This window comes from Hyperolius riggenbachi, chromosome 12 (genome assembly GCF_040937935.1).
Source record: "Hyperolius riggenbachi isolate aHypRig1 chromosome 12, aHypRig1.pri, whole genome shotgun sequence".
In the NCBI taxonomy this organism is placed as follows: Eukaryota; Metazoa; Chordata; class Amphibia; order Anura; family Hyperoliidae; genus Hyperolius; species Hyperolius riggenbachi.
This window is the reverse complement of record NC_090657.1, coordinates 17,262,168-17,280,583: the sequence shown is the minus strand read 5'-3', so window position 1 is coordinate 17,280,583 and position 18,416 is coordinate 17,262,168. Positions and strand designations below refer to the sequence as shown.

Below are 18,416 nucleotides of genomic sequence, written 5' to 3'. Positions count from 1 at the left end.
GGCATCTGGTTTTGTTTAAAGTTTTATATATGTCAACCTCCATATCCCTGTCACTTCAGGTTCCCTTTAAAGTGAATCCGAGGTGAGAGTGATATAGAAGCTGCCATATTTCCTTTTTAACAAAACTAGTTACCTGGCAGCCCTGCTGATCTATTTGACTGCAGTAGTGTCTGAATTACACCAGAAACAAACATGCAAATAATCCTGTCAAATCTGACAATGTCGGAAATGCCTAATATGCTGCATGCTTGTTCAGGGTCTATGGCTGAATGTATTAGAGGCAGAGGATCAGCAGGCTAGCCAGGCAACTGGTATTGCTTAAAAGGAAATAAATATGGCAGCCTCCATATCGCTGAGGTGATCAGGAAAACCGGTAACAGAAGGTTGGACAGTAAGTGGTTTCTATTCGTGAGCTGTTAAAATTACTTGTGCACTTTCGTTGTGGTCTCTTTTATGCAAGTAGGCACATTATTTTTTTGGCGCTCATACTGACTCCCCCAATCATTCAGTAAAAAAAAGGGGGGGGGGGGTTTCTCCCAAAAATGCAGCTTGCCGTGTGTTTTAAAAATGTCAGTTTGAGTTTGCTGCATTTACTTTGTAATGTGAAGGAACTCTTAACTGTTTGCAGAGGGCAGCATACTGTCCTGTGGGGGGTGGGAGCAGCATGTACCTACCCTGGTGGTAGGAGGAGCCTCTTATACTGTGGTGAGTATGTGGGTCAGGCGATGGGGCAGCCTACATCTAAGGCATGGAGTTTGCAGGAGTTGTAAGAGGTCTATGAGTAATATATTCATCACACCTGTAAGTGGAATGTTTCCCTTGGGTGGAGTTTCTCTTTAGGTTACTGCGTAAACAGTAAGATGCAGCAAAGCAATTACTGCTTGGTGTTTATAGGATTAGACATCTGTGTAATGAAAACATGACCAGGGTCCTTCCCGGGAATCTTGTATAATGAAATGCTGATAGTTTAGTGCTTTTTTGTGTGTTGTCTGCAGCTCCTATAGCCAGCAGTGCAGTTTGTAGACCTCAGACAGTCCCTGGAGCTCGATGCTGGACTTGTGCCAGGTGCACCGCTCCGTCCACACCTGGTATATTTAGATTAGGGGTTTTTTTTAATGCCCGGGTCAGACCTGCTCCAGCCAAAGAGTCTGCAGGAATATTTGCAGGAAGATTACTTAGGATTTGCATGCTAAAAGAGGAGCGTTGATCTTGGCCCGGAAGCTGTTTGGAGGTTTGTGTTCCCCTGTGGGGTGAGCTGTGTGAGTGAGAATTAGCACAAGACGGCGTGAATGTATCAGCAGGCTGGGCTTACATCAGGCGTATCCTGAGCTGAACTCAGCGTTACTGCATTACCATCAGCTTACCATTATCAGGCCGCCACATCTGCTGCTGTTACACTGCCACTTCCTCTCACTCCTCATGTGCCAGCAGCATCACACTGCCCCTGCCTCACTCACTCCTCATGTGCCAGCAGCATCTGACTGCCCCTGCCTCTCACCCCTCATGTGCCAGCAGCATTACACTGCCCTGCCTCTCTCAACCCTTTATGTGCCAGCAGCATTACACTGCCCCTGCCTCTCACCCCTCATGTGCCAGCAGCATCTGACTGCCCCTGCCTCTCTCACCCCTCATGTGCCAGCAGCATCTGACTGCCCCTGCCTCTCTCACCCCTCATGTGCCAGCAGCATCTGACTGCCCCTGCCTATCTCACCCCTCATGTGCCAGCAACATTACACTGCCCCTGCCTCTCTCACCCCTCATGTGCCCATCTGCCACTGCCTCTTTCACCATTCTTGTTCCAACACTGCCCTTGCTTTTGTCATCCCTCATCTGTCTGGTGTAAGGCATGCTGGCTGAGGTTTGTACAAGAGATGAACGCAGACTTGATGAGCACAGATATGGGAATATTCTTATAGGGAAGCACAAGTCTGTCCTACACAGGGGGAGGCAGATGCTTTGCGTGTTTTTTAAGAGGCCCTGTCTTCTCACTTCCTCTTCCTTTCCCCTCTGCAGGTATATTGGGAAGTCGGACTCCATCACCATCAGCGTCTGGAACCATAAAAAGATCCACAAGAAACAAGGTGCCGGTTTCCTGGGCTGCGTCCGCCTGCTCTCCAATGCCATCAACCGCCTCAAAGACACTGGCTGTGAGTAGAACGCGGTCCGTCGCACTGTTCTTACCGAGTCTATTATCCAGGCATGATGATACTTGTAGTGCAATCAGGAGCTACAGACAGAATTGCCTGCACTCCTTTGTTGATGCTTAGCGGTGCAGCCTTGCTGGGACTTGTAGTGTATCAGCAAGAGTTTAGAAGGTTACTTGCATTCTCTAGGTCCAGACTAGCAGCTGAAATTAACAGCATTTGTTTTCCTGTTTGTTTCTGTTTACTACATCTGCTCTTTAGCCTGCTTTAGTACTTCAGCATTAGCTGGTAAAAGTAATCAGAGAAATCCATCTACACATATTTTCATGTGAAGAACAGGCCTGTGATGTTACTGTATTAGCCCAGTAGACTGCCTGTATATTTTCACAGCCTGAGTGGTCATAACATTCCATGGCCCCCACGGTTCCCACAAGCTGCTATCACCATGTGGAACAGTTACCACTAGTCACAGCACATACAGTCACACACACAGAGTCCTGACAGAACAAGAGGCTATGGATACCGTATACAGCTTGGATCACCAGAATGCCTGGCTGTGCAGAATTGTATGTACATCAGAAAGAGCCTGGTCCCTGATTTCTCACAGTATGTTCTCCATTACAGATCAACGGCTGGATTTGTGTAAGCTTGGCCCCAATGACAATGACACCGTACGGGGACAGATAGTAGGTGAGTAGACTAGATGCTATAAGGGATGGCAGACAATCCTATTTGGAACATGAGCCCTGATGCATAAATCAACAGTAAAATTTCCACACGCATTACAATTTTGCTAACTGAAGGGGGCAGCGCACATTACCTTGTAGGTGCAATGTGCATTGCCTGGGTAACACAAGTGTTGCTATGCTAATATGCGAGACACCACCAGTGTAACACGGGGTACCATAGCAACACACACGTAGCCGCGGTAATGATCTTTGTGCAATTAAGGTACCATGTGTTCAGGGACGGATCTAGACCAAGTTGCGCCTGGGGCAAGGTCAGGTTTTGGCGCCTAAAGGTCAGGTTTTGGCGCCTAAACTGCCATTCCCCATCCAAATTTTGCCGCTTTTTTAAGAATTCAACAAACTGCGCCTGGGGCAAGATACCCCCCCCCCCCCCTAGATCCGTCCCTGCATGTGTTGCCTGCTCATAGCAATTTTATTGTTGCTTCGTGCATCAGGCCCACAGAGTCAACAATCCAGGTGCTATTTAATGAATTTTAATTGGGCCAATTCTAAGCTGTGTGCAATTTGCATTACATTTGTAAGCAAGCCAGAATTATTGACAATCTTTACTGAGAACACTCTGCCTTGCAGCTGTCAGTGTGCACTGTATGCCAAGCTTGTGGTGTGCACTGTATGGCAAACATGCGGTGTGCACTGTATGCCAAGCTTATAGTGTGCACTGTATGCCAAGCTTGTGGTGTGCATAGATTGGCAAGCATGTGGTGTGCATTGTATAGCAAGCATGCGGTGTGCACTGTATGGCAAGCATGTAGTGTGCACTGTATGGCAAGCATGCGGTGTGCACTGTATGGCAAGCATGCGGTGTGCACTGTATGGCGAGCATGCGGTGTGCACTGTATGGCAAGCATGTAGTGTACATTGTATGGCAAGCATGCGGTGTGCACTGTATGGCAAACATGTAGTGTACATTGTATGGCGAGCATGCGGTGTGCACTGTATGGCGAGCATGCGGTGTGCACTGTATGGCGAGCATGTGGTGTGCACTGTATGGCAAACATGTAGTGTACATTGTATGGCGAGCATGCGGTGTGCACTGTATGGCGAGCATGCGGTGTGCACTGTATGGCGAGCATGCGGTGTGCACTGTGTGGCGAGCATGCGGTGTGCACTGTATGGCGAGCGTGCGGTGTGCACTGTATGGCGAGCATGCGGTGTGCACTGTATGGCGAGCATGCGGTGTGCACTGTATGGCGAGCGTGCGGTGTGCACTGTATGGCGAGCATGCGGTGTGCACTGTATGGCGAGCATGCGGTGTGCACTGTGTGGCGAGCATGCGGTGTGCACTGTGTGGCGAGCATGCGGTGTGCACTGTGTGGCGAGCATGCGGTGTGCACTGTGTGGCAAACACCACACCTCTTTGCAGAGACTGCACAGTTCATCTGCAGACACACTCAGGTGCTCATCTGGCTCTGGTTATTTCCTTTCAATATATCTCTGTTTTCTCTAAGGTTTATTTTTTCTATGTGATTATTTTGATAAAGTTTAACTATTTTACATACATGTGATTTCCCAGCCACTGCTCAGTTAGCTCTGCAAGGTTTATGATGAAAGCTGCCTTGCATATTGCCAGCTGGTTCTGAGATGGGAGTGTTTTATCCCAACTGCTGCTTATACAGAGTCAGCACCCCAGTGGCCTCAATTCTCTAAGGGCAGTTCAGTAATTAAGCCGGTAAAATACTGCATTCAGTATTTTACACTTTTTGTTTTTCCAAATCCACGAAGATTGCCTAGATATGCTAGAAGTTCGGAAATTTACCGAATAACCATGCTTCAATTCACTAAGTCCTGCGCCGTAAGTCTCACCAGCTGCGGAGCAGGTCAAGCAGGAAGCTGTGGGTCTTCCCATAAGCGGTGTGCATTAGTCAGGGTTTTTCTGTCCAGTGCATCCCCGGCATCCCTTTAGATGTGCTGCTGCCACCAGGTGGAGCTGTATTCCAGTGTACAAATGTGAACATCTAAAGGGATACAGAAAAACCTTTTCAAATGTCTCCTGCTCTGCCATTCTGAAGTCCCGCCCTCCAGTGTATCAGAACAAATGGGGTGAGAAGCAGGGCTGTGTGGCTCTCCCTATTGGCTGCCTGGCTCTCCCTATTGGCTGCCTGGCTCTCCCTATTGGCTGCCTGGCTCTCCCTATTGGCTGCCTGCTATATCTGTCAAACTTACCGCATGAAGAGTTACCGGCTGTTCAAAGCTGGAGGTAAATACTGAATGCTTTAATTTTTGTGAAATGCAATTTCTTGACATTTTTGGAGGATTTACTGCACAAGTCAGTAATTTACCTCACTAGTCAGTAATTTTACTTTACAGTGCGCTAATAGGTTTAGTGAATTGGCATTTGGCAGCACGGTGGCGTAGTGGTTAGCGCTCCCGCCTTGCAGCGCTGGGTCCCCGGTTCGAAATCCCAGCCAGGTCAACATTGCGTTTGTATGTTCTCCCCGTGTCTGCATGAGTTTCCTCCGGGCACTCCGGTTTCCTCCCACATCCCAAAAACATACAGATTAGTTAATTGGCTTCCCCCTAAAACTGGCCCTAGGCCAGGCATGGGCAAACATGGCCCTCCAGCTGTTAAAGGAGAACTGTAGTGAGAGGTATATGGAGGCTGCCATATTTATTTCCTTTTAAGCAATACCAGTTGCCTGGCTATTCAGCTAATCCTCTGCCTCTAATACTTTCAGCCATAGGCCCTGAACAAGCATGCAGCAGATCAGGTGTTTCTGACAAATTTAGACAGATTTGACAAGATTAGCTGCATGCTTGTTTCTGGTGTGATTCAGACACTTCTTTAGGCAAATAGACCATCAGGGCTGCCAGGCAACTGATATTGCTTAAAAGGAAATAAATATGGCAGCCTTCATATCCCTCTCACTACAGTTCTCCTTTAAGGAACTACAAGTCCCACAATGCATTGCAGTAGTCTGACATCCACAGTCATGACTCATAAAGACAAATGCATTGTGGGACTTGTAGTTTCGTAACAGCTGGAGGGCCGAGTTTGCCCATGCCTGCCCTAGACTATGTTACATGCACTACACAATACATACATTGACCTATAACTGTGTTAGAGGCTAGCTTGTGAGCCCCTCTGAGGGACAGTTAGTGGCAAGACAGTATTCTCTGTACAGCGCTGCCTAATATGTCGGCGCTATCTAAATACTAAATAATAATAATTTGGCAAGGTGATGGGTATAATCGTCTGTTTTCTGCATTATCGAATGTAGTAATGCTTAGTGAAATGAGGCCAATGTATGTGATGATCCCCACTCCTTGTGAAATGAATACGACATTGCAGTAAACACAGCAAAATTGTAGGGTGAAAAGAAAGGAATTCCTGCTTTGTGCAGTCACATGAACCAATGAGACGGACAGGAACGCTATTCATTCTGGGTATCCCTTACACCTTATGTTTCCACTCTATCATCAGAAGGCTGCTGGTCTCTAGGCGCTGTCAGTGTTGACCCCTCACTGTTGGCTCTCTATTTCTCCCCCACAGTCAGCCTCCAGTCCCGGGATCGGATTGGAACCGGCGGGCAGGTCGTGGACTGCAGTCGTCTCTTCGACAATGACTTACCTGATGGGTGAGAGAAACCTCCTGTCATTTTTTTTCTTTCTCAGGCTTTGGCTTGCGATATGCAGATAATTGCTGTATGGGAATTGTGTTGCGATAGACATGAGTCCAGGCTCAGGTCTCTTGGCTATTCTGCTCTGGCCTGCGAAGAGTCTAGGGAAGGGGAACAAGGGAGGACAACAAACTTGCTGGTATTTTAGGTTGGTTGAACAATGCAGAGCTGCATTCTGGCTTGGCAGACTGCTATTTATGCATTCACATGGCAGGAAAGGAAGCGGTCTACACTCACTGAGCACCTTATTGGGAATCCCAGTACACCTGCTTATCCACAGGATTACCGCGGCAGTAATTATGTGTTTCAATCCATAACGATACAGGTCTGACTGCTAATCTGGGGTTCTCAGTGATGGAAATACCTTGATGAGAGAAGCCAGAGGGGAAAAATGGCCAGACTGGTTTGAGCTGACAGATTGGCTATGTTAAAAGGAACATGCGGTGTGAGACCTATGGAAGCTGCCATTTTTATTTCCTTCTAAACAATAAGTTGCCTGGCAGTCCTTCTGGTCTTTCTGGTCAGTAGGATCCAAATGACACACCTGAGACAAGCATGCAGCTAATCTTGTCAGATTTGTCATGGACATCTGATCTGCATGCTTGCTCAGGGTCTGTGGCTCAAAGTATTAGAGGCAGAGGGTCAACAGGACAGCCAGGCAATGTACATTATTTAACCTTCCTGGCGGTAACCCCGAACGGGGTAAGCCGCGCAGGAGGATTTCTCAGGCCCTGCTGGGCCGATTTGCATAATTTATTTTTTTTTTTGCTACACGCAGCTAGCATTTTGTTACCCGCCGATTCGCCGCTGACCGCCGCGCCGCCCCCCAGACCTCATGAGCTGCCTGGCCAATCAGTGCCAGGCAGCGCTGAGGGGTGGATCGGGACTCCCTTTGACGTCGATAACATCGGTGACGTCATCCCGCCCGTCGCCATGGCGACGGGGGAAGCCCTAATGGAAATCCCGTTCAGAACGGGATTTCCGGACGGGCTTGATCGCCGGAGGCCATCGAAGAGGCTGGGGGGATGCCGCTGCACAGCGGCTATCGTGTAGCGAGCCCCAGGCTCACTACATGATTAAAAAAAAAAAAAACTGCTGCGTTGCCCCCTGGCGGTTTTTAATAGACCGCCAGGAGGGTTAAAGAACTGTAAAGGGATATGGAGGCTGCAATATTTATTTCCTTCTAAGCAATACTTGTTGCCTGGCTATTCTGCTTATCCTCTGCCTCTATAGGTACTCACTATACCATTTTCTGACAGATTTACCTGCCAGATCGATTTTTTTGCAAAATGTTGCGATCTGAATTTTGATCGATTTTTTCCGGCTGATTTCCGTTCACTACTATGAAAATCAATCAAAATTCAGATCGGTTATGTTGGAAAAAATCGATATGGCAGGTAAATCTGCCAGAATATTGTATGGTGTGTACCTAGCATTATATGATTAGTTATAGACCCTGAAAAAGCATGCAGCAGATCAGATTTTTCTGACCTTTATTGTAAGATCTGATAAGATTAGCTACTTGCTGGTTTCTGGTGGTGTTAAAACACTACTGCAGCCAAATAGGTCTGCAGGGCTTCCAGGCAACTGGTATTGTTTAAAGGGGAACTATGGCGAAACTTGTAAAATTTAAAATATGTGCAAACATAGACAAATAAAAAGTACATTTTTTCCAGAGTAAAATGAGCCATAAATGACTTTTCTCCTATGTTGCTGTCACTTACAGTAGGTAGTAGAAATCTGACAGAAGTGACAGGTTTTGGACTATTTATTTATTGTAAGAGATGGACTAGGTCATCTCTTTATAGGGGATTCTCAGGGATATATTTAATTTCAAAAGCACTTAGTGAATGGCAGTTGCTCTGTCCAACTGCCAAAATACTGTGTAGCAAGCAGGGAAGCTGGCCAGCATTATTCTTTAAATCCTTTTTGGGGTATATCTCTATAAAGAATAAAAGCCATGCTGAGAATCGCCTATGAAGAGATGGGCTAGTCCAAAACCTGTCGCTTCTGTCAGATTTCTACTACCTACTGTAAGTGACAGCAGCATAGGAGAAAAATAATTTATGGCTCATTTTACTCTGGGAAAAATGTATTTCTTATTTGTAAATGTTTGCATATATTTTAAATTTTGCAATTTTCTCCATAGTGCCCCTTTAAAAAGAAATAAACATGTCAGCCTCCATATCCCTCTCACTTCGGGTTCCCTTTAAGTCGGCTAATCACGTTTTACAACTGTGATGAGCATAAAAGCACCTCAGAATGCATAAGACACGTGTGTGAGGTTGCACTCCTTTCAGCCGAGGACAAGGATCCGAGGTTGCAGTGGTTACCGGATACTCAGAGCTAGGCGTCCAAACATCGGAAGACTGGCCTGGTCTGATGACTGCTGAGGCACGCAGGTGGTGGGGTCAGCATTGGTGACAGCAGCAATGAGTCTATAGATCCCACCTGCCTTGTGTAGCAATATTTGCTGCTTGTGGTTGGCATGTGGTAGAATGTATGAAAGACATGAATGCGCAGCTGACTAATCTGCAGTAATTGTGTGATGTAATCAAGTAGGCATGGAGCAGAATCTCAGGAATGTTTCCAGCGTCTAGTGGAATCCATAGCAAGGAGGACTTGGGCTCCAAACTCAGACAGCCAGCGGCTAACACAACATCCCAAAATAGAAGATTGTTGGTGCCACATATCCTACAGGCGTGTGGGTTATAAACCCCTTTGCCGGCGTCAAGGCCAGTTTCCCAGAGGGGTCCCTACGCATCTGCAGCCTACACATACAATGAGCGTATCCACGATGGACACGTCTTATAAAGGATAAACCTAAGAGCAAACTTGCCCACAAGGACATGAGCCCCTAACCTTGTAGGGTGCAGTCTGACATTGGGGTGACTACCCTCAGATTCCCCCTATGCCTCTGCACACAACCAACAATACATAGCAAATAATTGTTACTTGGTCAGTCAGGTTGATAACCATCATATGAACAAGGGGAACTGAGGCTGATGGAAAGAACAAAGCTGCTCTGCCTAGCACAACTATAGTGTTCCTAATAAGAGCTCAGTGGGGGGCTAGACTTCTTCCTAACAAATCTTGCCCAGCTGCTTTCTTGGACCAGTATTACTCTTTCTATTTAGACGCTGAATGGCAGCAATTCCTCCTCCTACATGATGTGCACGGAGTGCAGCATTACTGCGGTCAGCGCTGGAGTACACCTAACCTGATGGTGCTCTGCTGCCTGTAGATTAGAGGCCGTGATTGGATGTGCAGCAATGTTCTAGCTGCACCTCAATCCTGCAGCAACAAAAGATTGGGGCTAAGGTAAACATGCAGTGTCAGTTAAACTTGCAGTGTTCCCCAACCCTGTCCTCAAGGCCCACCAACAGTCCAGGTTTTATATAAAGCCACAGAGGTAGTTAATCATCTCTGCTGCAGGCCTGCAGCACTAATAACTCCACCTGTGCATGTTTGTGGTTTCCTGCAAAACATGTACTGTTGTTTGGCCTTGAGGACAGGGTTGGGGAACTCTGAGTTAAAGGAGTTAAACTGAAGCGAGAAGTATATGGAGGCTGCCATATTATTTCCTATTAAAGCAGAGGCGTAGCTAGGCTTTTCAGCACCCGGGGACAAAGACTATTAATGCGCCCCCTAAGGTGAAGGTTGTGCCGTGCCAAAAACGGGGCGTGGCCACATAATAAATGTGGGCATGGTTATAGGTGGAGCCAAATGTACATGGAGGTTAGCAGGCTCACGCTCACCCACCCTCCCTCAGTATGTACCTTCCAGCATGTTCCAAGACAAATTCAGCAATCATGAGCAAACATGAGGCACCCAACATGACCAACTCAGCAATCATGAGGCCCCCAACAAGACAAATTCAGTAACCATGAGGCCCCCAACAAGACAAATTCAGCAGTCATGAGGAACATAAATAGACAGCATTTCACATAAATAGGCAGAATGCCCCCTTAATATGGTAGATACCTCTCACCTGGCAGCAGTTCCCCAAAATACACTCAATCTGACAGCATTAATGTCCGGGTGTCTGGCGCAGCAGGCGGAACTCACCTCCATCTCGTCGCAGCGCCAGATGGATTTGCCGTTACTCTGGTCTAGTCCACACCAGAGCAGCGGCTGCGGCACCCGAACTTCCGGCACTGGAGCGAGATGGAGGTGAGTTCCGCATGCTGCGCCAGACACCCGGACATTAATGGAGGGGACAGCGAGGGAGGGAGAGCACCCTAAGGTGAGGGAAGGAGGGGGAGATGGCCCCCCTTCCCTACCGCTGCTCACAGCTCTCCCTCTTCTCTGCACTGCTCCCCCCAAAAAAACAACAACAAAAAACCACTGCAGCTCAGCTGGGTGCCCTTGGGGACCCGGCGCCCGGGGGCACTTGTCCTACCCCGACCCCCCCTAGCTACGCCCCTGTATTAAAGCGGACCTGAACTCAGAACGTCCTCTCTGCTCTAAAAGTTACGCCACAGCCTAATAACCTTTAAACAAAAACTATTTCTTTGTTACAGCCGATACAAATCCTAAAATATATCTGCAGTGTTCCTACTTCCTGATTCACGGAAGCAGACATATTGTTTACAGCCTGTGCTTTTAAATAGGTTTATCTGCCATCTCTGCCATAAGCAGCCATGTGACACGGGGGGAGATCAGATTACAATTTGTGATTAGACACAAATGAGGGGGAATGAAACAAGCTCAACGCTCTAAATACATACAAGGTGCATTTCTCTATGTATTTCGTCAGTCCTGTGCAAGAGTTTAGGTCCACTTTAAACAATACCAGTTGCCCGGCAGCCCTGCTGGACTATTTGACTGCCGTAGTGTCTGAATTACACCTGAAACAAGCATGCAGCTAGTCTTGTCAGATCTGACAATACTGTCAGAAACGCCTGATCAGGATCTGTGGCTAAAAGCATTAGAGGCAGAGGATCAGCAGAGTTGCCAGGCAACTGGTATTACTTAAAAGGAAATAAATATGGCAGCCTCCGTACCTCTCTCACTTCAGTTACCCTTTAAATATGAGGTTCTAATGCAGAACTTTTCTAGAGTTTGGCTCTATTGGATGATGTTCTGTTTGAGTGGCTTCTATGGCTGAATGACGTTCTTTAGTTGCTAGGTATGATCAATGAGATGCAAATTATTCTCCTAACATTCATATTTCAAGAAAATTCTATGCAGCTCGACATTGGACCAATCAGAATTACTTCCTGTCCATTTGTATTGGTCCATGTTCCAGCTGCATATCATTAATCTGAAAGTTTAATGTTAGGAGAAAGTATTTGCATGTCAATGATCATCCCTAATAGCGGATAGTCAGATAAAGATCTTGAACATTTTTCGGCCCAGTGTTCCTTCTTGGGAGGGGTTCTGTCCTTCGCTTCAATTGTGTCATTATTTCAGTTTGTTGTTGTCGTCGTCTTCCTTTAAGGGAACCAATCAGAAGCAAACATATAGCTGCCCCTTCTGGCTTGTTTTCAGGGGTGTAAGATCTAGGGATGCCATCTGTACTCATTGCCTAACTGCTAAATAGTTGTGTGTGGCAGTACTCAGTTTAGTTAGATGAAAGATCTGGAGGGCCCTGATTTGCTGGCCCATAGTCACCTGCCCTTTCTGTGTCCTGTTCTGGCTAAAGCAGGAAGTGATCAGAGCTTTACAAGTCTATCACACTCTTCTCCGTGAGTTTGGTTACGCACAAGCAACTTTATTGCTAATCTTTAAAGGCTACCCGAAGTGACATGTGACCTGATGAGATAGACATGGGTATGTACAGTGCCTAGCACACGTATAACTATGCTGTGTTCCTTTTTTTCTTTGTCTGAAAGAGTTAAATATCAGGCATGTAATAGGCTGACTCAGTCCTGACAGGAAGTGACTACAGTGTCACCCTCACTGATAAGAAATGCCAACTATAAAACACTTTCCCAGCAGAAAATGGCTTCTGAGAGCAGGAAAGAGATAAAAAGGGAAATTTCTTATCAGTGAGGGTCACACTGTAGTCACTTCCTGTCTGAGTCAGGACTGAGTCAGCCACTTACATACCTGATATTTAACTCTTTCAGGCAGAGAAAGGGAAAAAAAAAAGAAACACAACAAAGTAATTTGTGTGCTAGGCTCTGTACATACCCATGTCTATCTCATCATGTCACATGTCACTTCGGGTATCCTTTTATATGTATGTATGTACTGTATGTATGTGTCTGATCACAGTCACTATATAGGTAGGTTTGTCATGCTGGACGCCTGCACCTTTAGGATATCTGAGTTGAAAAGTAAAAGTTAATCCTGATTTACTTGGGGCTTGTTCCAGCCCCTAGCAGCCTGTGTTCCCTCAGTTCCAATGCCCTCCAGTGTACCGCTAGCCCCTCTGTAAGATCATTGACCACAGCTGTGGGCACATCTGCATGGCACACTTGCGCAGTTATCAAATACTTAAACAGCGCAAGCACAGTACTCTCCCGGCCACGGAAGCACGATCGAGAGGTGTGTATGGTCGGTGATCTTATGTAGGGGCTAGCAGCACACTGAAGGGCAGCAGAACTGCAGCAAGGGGCTACAGAGACTGCTAGGGACTGTAAGAAGATCCAGGTAAGTAAGGATTAACTTTTCTTTTTCAGCTTGAATATCGTTTATTGCTGACCAGACTGATTCATGGTAAAGGAACACTCCATATTGTGATAAGTCTAAGTGAAGCAGAGATTGGAATAGATCTCTTGTTCACTAGGTCCTGGCCATCAGCAGAAATCTACATTTTGGGATTGCAGAGTCCAGCATTCATTGGATAAGCTACTGTTGCACTTCTGCTTCCACGCTGTGCTGTAAATTAGAGCAAGGAACATGCACTCCTATAGCTCTCTATGGAAACCCAATCCTGCTAAAGGTACAAGCGCTACACAAGTGGATGTGCAACAAGAGCATTCTCAACCATTGCAAGAAGACTGGATTCCACTGCGCCAAAGCAATATTTCTGCTGATGGCCAGACTCTGGTGAGTATGACATACTTGCCTGAGACTCCTCCGCCCTGAGCTTATTATATGATGCTAGGGGAGGCTGCTCTTGCTTTATTAGAAGCCTTTCCCTCAGAGTTCAGGGAACCGGGGCTCAACCATCCCCTGTGAGGAAGTAATGAGCACTAGTAATGTGTCTATTATACATTAATTGGATTCCTGCCCCACCCCCATGTTCAGTTTTTTTATTTATTAAAAGTTTCCCCTTAACCCCTGAATTTGGCATTCTAAAACACAACTTGCCCAGCTGCCCCTAAAATCTGAAGCCCAGCCTATCCAGCGTTCAGGAACCTAGAGGGTGGCACAGTGGGGGGGGGGGGGTGTGTGTGAACACTGCTCTGCGCAATGCTCCAGTGTAGCGCTGCCACTGCTGACATCGCATCATGCGCACAACACAGACCCTGCTAACAGACTTCAGGATACACCAGGCTCCAAATTTGTGTCTGAATAATATTTATTTTAAAAAAACATTCTGCAAAGGGGGACAATTTGAAAAGAGAATTTTAAATTTGAGCGCAATCTCACTTTAACAGCTAAAGCAAACAAAACAGAAGGTATTTGCGATAATTCAGGTTGCAGTGAGGTCTCCCACAATGCATCAGTGTTGAATATGCAAATCAACCTTTGTTGGCCCTGTAACATTTTTAGTAAGAGGGTTTTCTGGTCCTTTGTAGCCCCTTACACACTCCTGGGAGTTCTGGTTCACCATCAGCTTGCTGGGTAGTCTTTAACAGCTTAAAGCACCACTTTCCCCAAAATAGTAAAATGTGGAATGGATGCATATTATAAATGTACCTTTCTCCCATAGTCAAATGAGCCATAGATCACCTTTCCCAGCTATGTTGCTGTCACTTACAGTAAGGAAGTAAAAATGTTACATTTTGAACTAATCAATCTCATCAAGGGGGATTCCTTAGTATTACCTTTATTCTTTGCAAAAGCAACCTTTTAAAAGGATCTAAACAAAGATGCCGACCAGCCTTCATACTTGTTTCTACAATTTTTTAGCAGTTGAACTGAGCAACTGCCATTCAGTTAGTGATTTTGTAAATTTAAAAAAAAAACACACACCTGAGAATCCCCCATGAGTAGATGGACTATTCCAAAAACCTGTCAGATTTTCACTACCTACTGTAAGTTACAGCAACATGGGGGAAAAAATAATACATTTATAGCGCATTTTACTTTGGGAAAAATGTACATTTATGTGTATGCAATTAAAATTTTACATTTCTTTAGCAATAGTTATCCCTTAAACAGGATTGGTTGCTTTGAACTACTGCAGTTATTTATTTGATGAAAAACACTTACCGTTTTTAACAAATCCTTTCTGATCTCTTGCTCTATTAACCAGGCTAACCTATCATAGTGATGCGTGTTTGTGTCTTAGTGTTGTTTGTGTTTCTTGCCTCCATTATGTAGTCTGTTTAACTTGTCACATGACTTGTGTTGTGGCTGTTTAATGCTCAGCCTTGCTGAAAGGCAGAGTCAGAGTATGTATACAAAGGTCATTAGAGTTCCATTACATGTCAGAGGCGGAGCTAGTCTAGTACTAGCAATGCCGAGGGGAGGGGCTTGGCAATGGTGCATAGCTTTATATAGCGTGAAATCACCAGGTTACAGAAATATAATTTTCACTAAAACTTCAGACATCCCCCTTCTAAAAACACACACAGACTATGTGGCACCTCTTATATTAATCAGTTTTATGACATCAGGTGCCTGCAGCAGTGCAGAATGAAGCCAATAATTACGATCATAGAATGTTAGATGGAGGTGTATGCTGTGCTGTACAGCTGTATTGGAAGGCCACCTTATGGGAAGTTGCACTTTGACCTACTCTGACCTCTGACCTTTCGGCAAAGCCCGCCAGCCGTTACGGCCTCCTGATTCATGTCACACCTGCTTATTTTCTCCCTTGTCTTGGCGGCCGCACTATAAGGCCGGGCCTCGGTATCCTGGAAATAGCACTCACTGCTTTATCTCTCCCGTGTCTGGATCGTAGCTGGGAGGAAAGACGGACCGCCTCGGGGCGTATCCAGTACTTAAACCACATCACCCGGACCACCCAGTGGGAGCGCCCAACCCGGTAAGTGAATTTTACTGCTCCTTCCATTATATAATGCAGTAAGCTACACAATAACCCACACCAACCAATCAGGAAAGAACTTTATCAGACCTGCCCCCATTTTTTTAAAAGTTGAACTATGATTGGTTGGATTACAATTACTTCTTCAGCCGCCTGAATAGACAAACCAGTAGTAAGTTCTACCTTTACTGAAGTCACATGACCAAGGCTGAGAGCTGTGATGAGTAATACTGCATCTCTGTGAGACGGGTCCTCCCATGCAGGTATCCTAGCAACAATAAAGTGTTTGGGGCAGTAAATGTGAGGGCACTGCAAAGAATACTGTTCTTCATACAACAGTAAACTTGTAATTTGCCTTTATGGGCAGACTTCAGGGTGGAGCAGAGACAATAAATAATCTGAGAAATTATTGTTAGGAGTAAAATTTTGCTGCTATGGCTGATTGAGAATATCTGATTATTTTGTGGGTGTAAAGCCCAATCTACACGATACGATTCTATTTACGATTAGATTACGATTCTATTTACGATCCGATTATATCCAACATGTCCGATCGGGATTCGATTCAATTTGCCATTGCAAGACAATGGCAAATCGAATTGAATTGAATCCCGATCGGACATGTTGGATTTAATCTGATCGTAAATAGAATCTTATCGTGTAGATTGGGCTTTAAACAAGTTCATGTAGGTAACCGGGTTAATTTTAAAGAGGAACTCCAGTGAAAATAATGTAATAAAAAAGTGCTTCAGTTTTACAATAATTATGTATAAATGATTTAGTCAGTATTTGCACATTGTAAAATATTTTAAATCCCTGATTTATATTCTGATATTTATTACATGGTGACATTTTTACTGCTGGCAGGTGATGTAGCTGCTGCTTGCTGTTTTGGCAGTTGGAAACAGCTGTAAACAGCTATTTCCCACAATGCAACAACGTTCACAGACAGGAAATTGCCAGGAGTACCACGGTCCTCAGAGTTTCTTGTGGGAGGGGATTCACCACAATATCAGTCATACAGTGCCCCCTGATGGTCTGTTTGTGAAAAGGAATAGATTTCTCATGTAAAAGGGGGTATCAACTACTGATTGGGATAAAGTTCAATTCTTGGTCGGAGTTTCTCTTTAAGTATTGGTTAATTGCCTGTGTGCCATCTAGTGCATATACTGTATGTTGTGGTAGTTCATAATGAAGCCATAGTATTTCTGTAAAGGGAACCTTCCACAAAGTGAAATGTTTTCAGAATGTGTGAAGGAATCTCAGGTTAAAGCTGAAGTGACATCGGTTTACCACAGCTAGCATGTCATATGATGGATAATGACTGTGAAATGCTTCCTCCACAGGCCCGCATCGGAATATTCCAGTCCCGGAAGGCCCCTGAGCTGTTTTGTAGATGAGAACACGCCCATCACAGGGACCAACGGAGCCACAAGCGGGCAGACATCGGACCCCCGTATAGCAGAGAGGAGAGTAAGGTCGCAGCGACATAGGAATTACATGAGCAGGACACATTTACACACCCCACCTGACCTGCCGGAGGGATATGGTGAGTCTTCCAGAGAGACAGCATTTTGGAGGGGATGCAGCATGAGGATTTTGTAGTGTTCTTTGGAAACCAGGGGTTCATAGAGACTTTACAGTTTTCCCCCACAGTCCTCTTCATCCCGCAGAGTTTTCCCCCACAGTCCTCTTCATCCCGCAGAGTTTTCCCCCACAGTCCTCTTCATCCCACAGAGTTTTCTCCCACAGTCATCCTTATCCCACACAGTTAACCCCCTGAGTCCTCCTCAGCCCGCAGAGTTTGCCCCAACGGTCATCCTCATTCCGCATAGTTCGTCCCTGAAGACCGCCCCGCCCACCCACCCTTTCACTTTGTCTCACAGGTGCTTCTTTCATCTATTACAATTCATCACCACAGTTGAAATACTGATTGTGCAGGATTTGGTCATGACATTTTTTTCCTTCCCGGTAACAGAGCAAAGGACCACACAGCAGGGCCAGGTGTATTTCCTCCATACACAGACTGGCGTCAGCACGTGGCACGATCCTCGGGTACCCAGGTAAGTTCATTTACTGATCTATCTCTTGTATTACTCTTTGCGAAAAAAGATTTTTGACTGGTGAGTGTTCAGGGTTTCTTTTCTTAGATTCAAATCCTTGAAGGGTATTAATGGGATAAAAGAATCAGTAGCAGTTTATGAACTGTGATGTCTGACACATTTGCTTTAAAACGCATCCTTTTAGCCAGAGCTGTACAGCTGGTGCTCTTAAGCTCCTTAGATATAAGTGAGGGAATCATCCTGAGCTTTCTCCTTGGTAAGGAGCAGTAGAGAGAGTAAATGGAATAGAAAGCAGTGATTCTCCTGTGTTACAAGCATAATCGGGGTGGGGTTGTCCAGGTGTTCCCACAGCCTGTGTGTATATTAGGGGTTTCCCCTTGGTAATGAGCAGTAGAGGGGGCAGGCTGTGGATGGAGTGTAGCACGGAGTATCCTGTGTGTATCTGCAGACTGTGTGTATATTAGTGGTTTCCCCTTGGTAATGAGCAGTACAGGGGGCAGGCTGTGGATGGAGTGCAGCACTGAGTCTCCTGTGTATATCTGAAGACTATGTATATTAGTGGTTTCCCCTTGGTAATGAGCAGTAGAGGGGGCAGGCTGTGGATGGAGTGTAGCACTGAGTATCCTGTGTATATCTGCAGACTGTGTATATTAGTGGTTTTCCCTTGGTAATGAGCAGTAGAGGGGGCAGGCTGTGGATGGAGTGTAGCACTGAGTATCCTGTGTATATCTGCA

At 45.8% G+C, this 18,416-nt stretch overlaps 1 protein-coding gene across 4 annotated transcripts in view; it reads left to right on the top strand.

The window, feature by feature from the left end:
• SMURF2 (SMAD specific E3 ubiquitin protein ligase 2) overlaps positions 1-18,416 on the top strand; it is a 161,761-nt gene that overhangs the window by 96,569 nt on the left and 46,776 nt on the right. For 2 of the 4 annotated variants that reach the window (XM_068264044.1, XM_068264043.1), the window contains exons 4-9: positions 2,014-2,147; positions 2,769-2,834; positions 6,384-6,468; positions 15,536-15,619; positions 16,966-17,168; positions 17,598-17,682. In XM_068264044.1, coding sequence (XP_068120145.1) covers positions 2,014-2,147; positions 2,769-2,834; positions 6,384-6,468; positions 15,536-15,619; positions 16,966-17,168; positions 17,598-17,682 — 657 coding nt within the window. Of the gene's footprint in view, positions 1-2,013; positions 2,148-2,768; positions 2,835-6,383; positions 6,469-15,472; positions 15,620-16,965; positions 17,169-17,597; positions 17,683-18,416 lie in introns of all 4 variants that reach the window. The other 2 variants (XM_068264042.1, XM_068264041.1) reach the window with 1 other exon arrangement.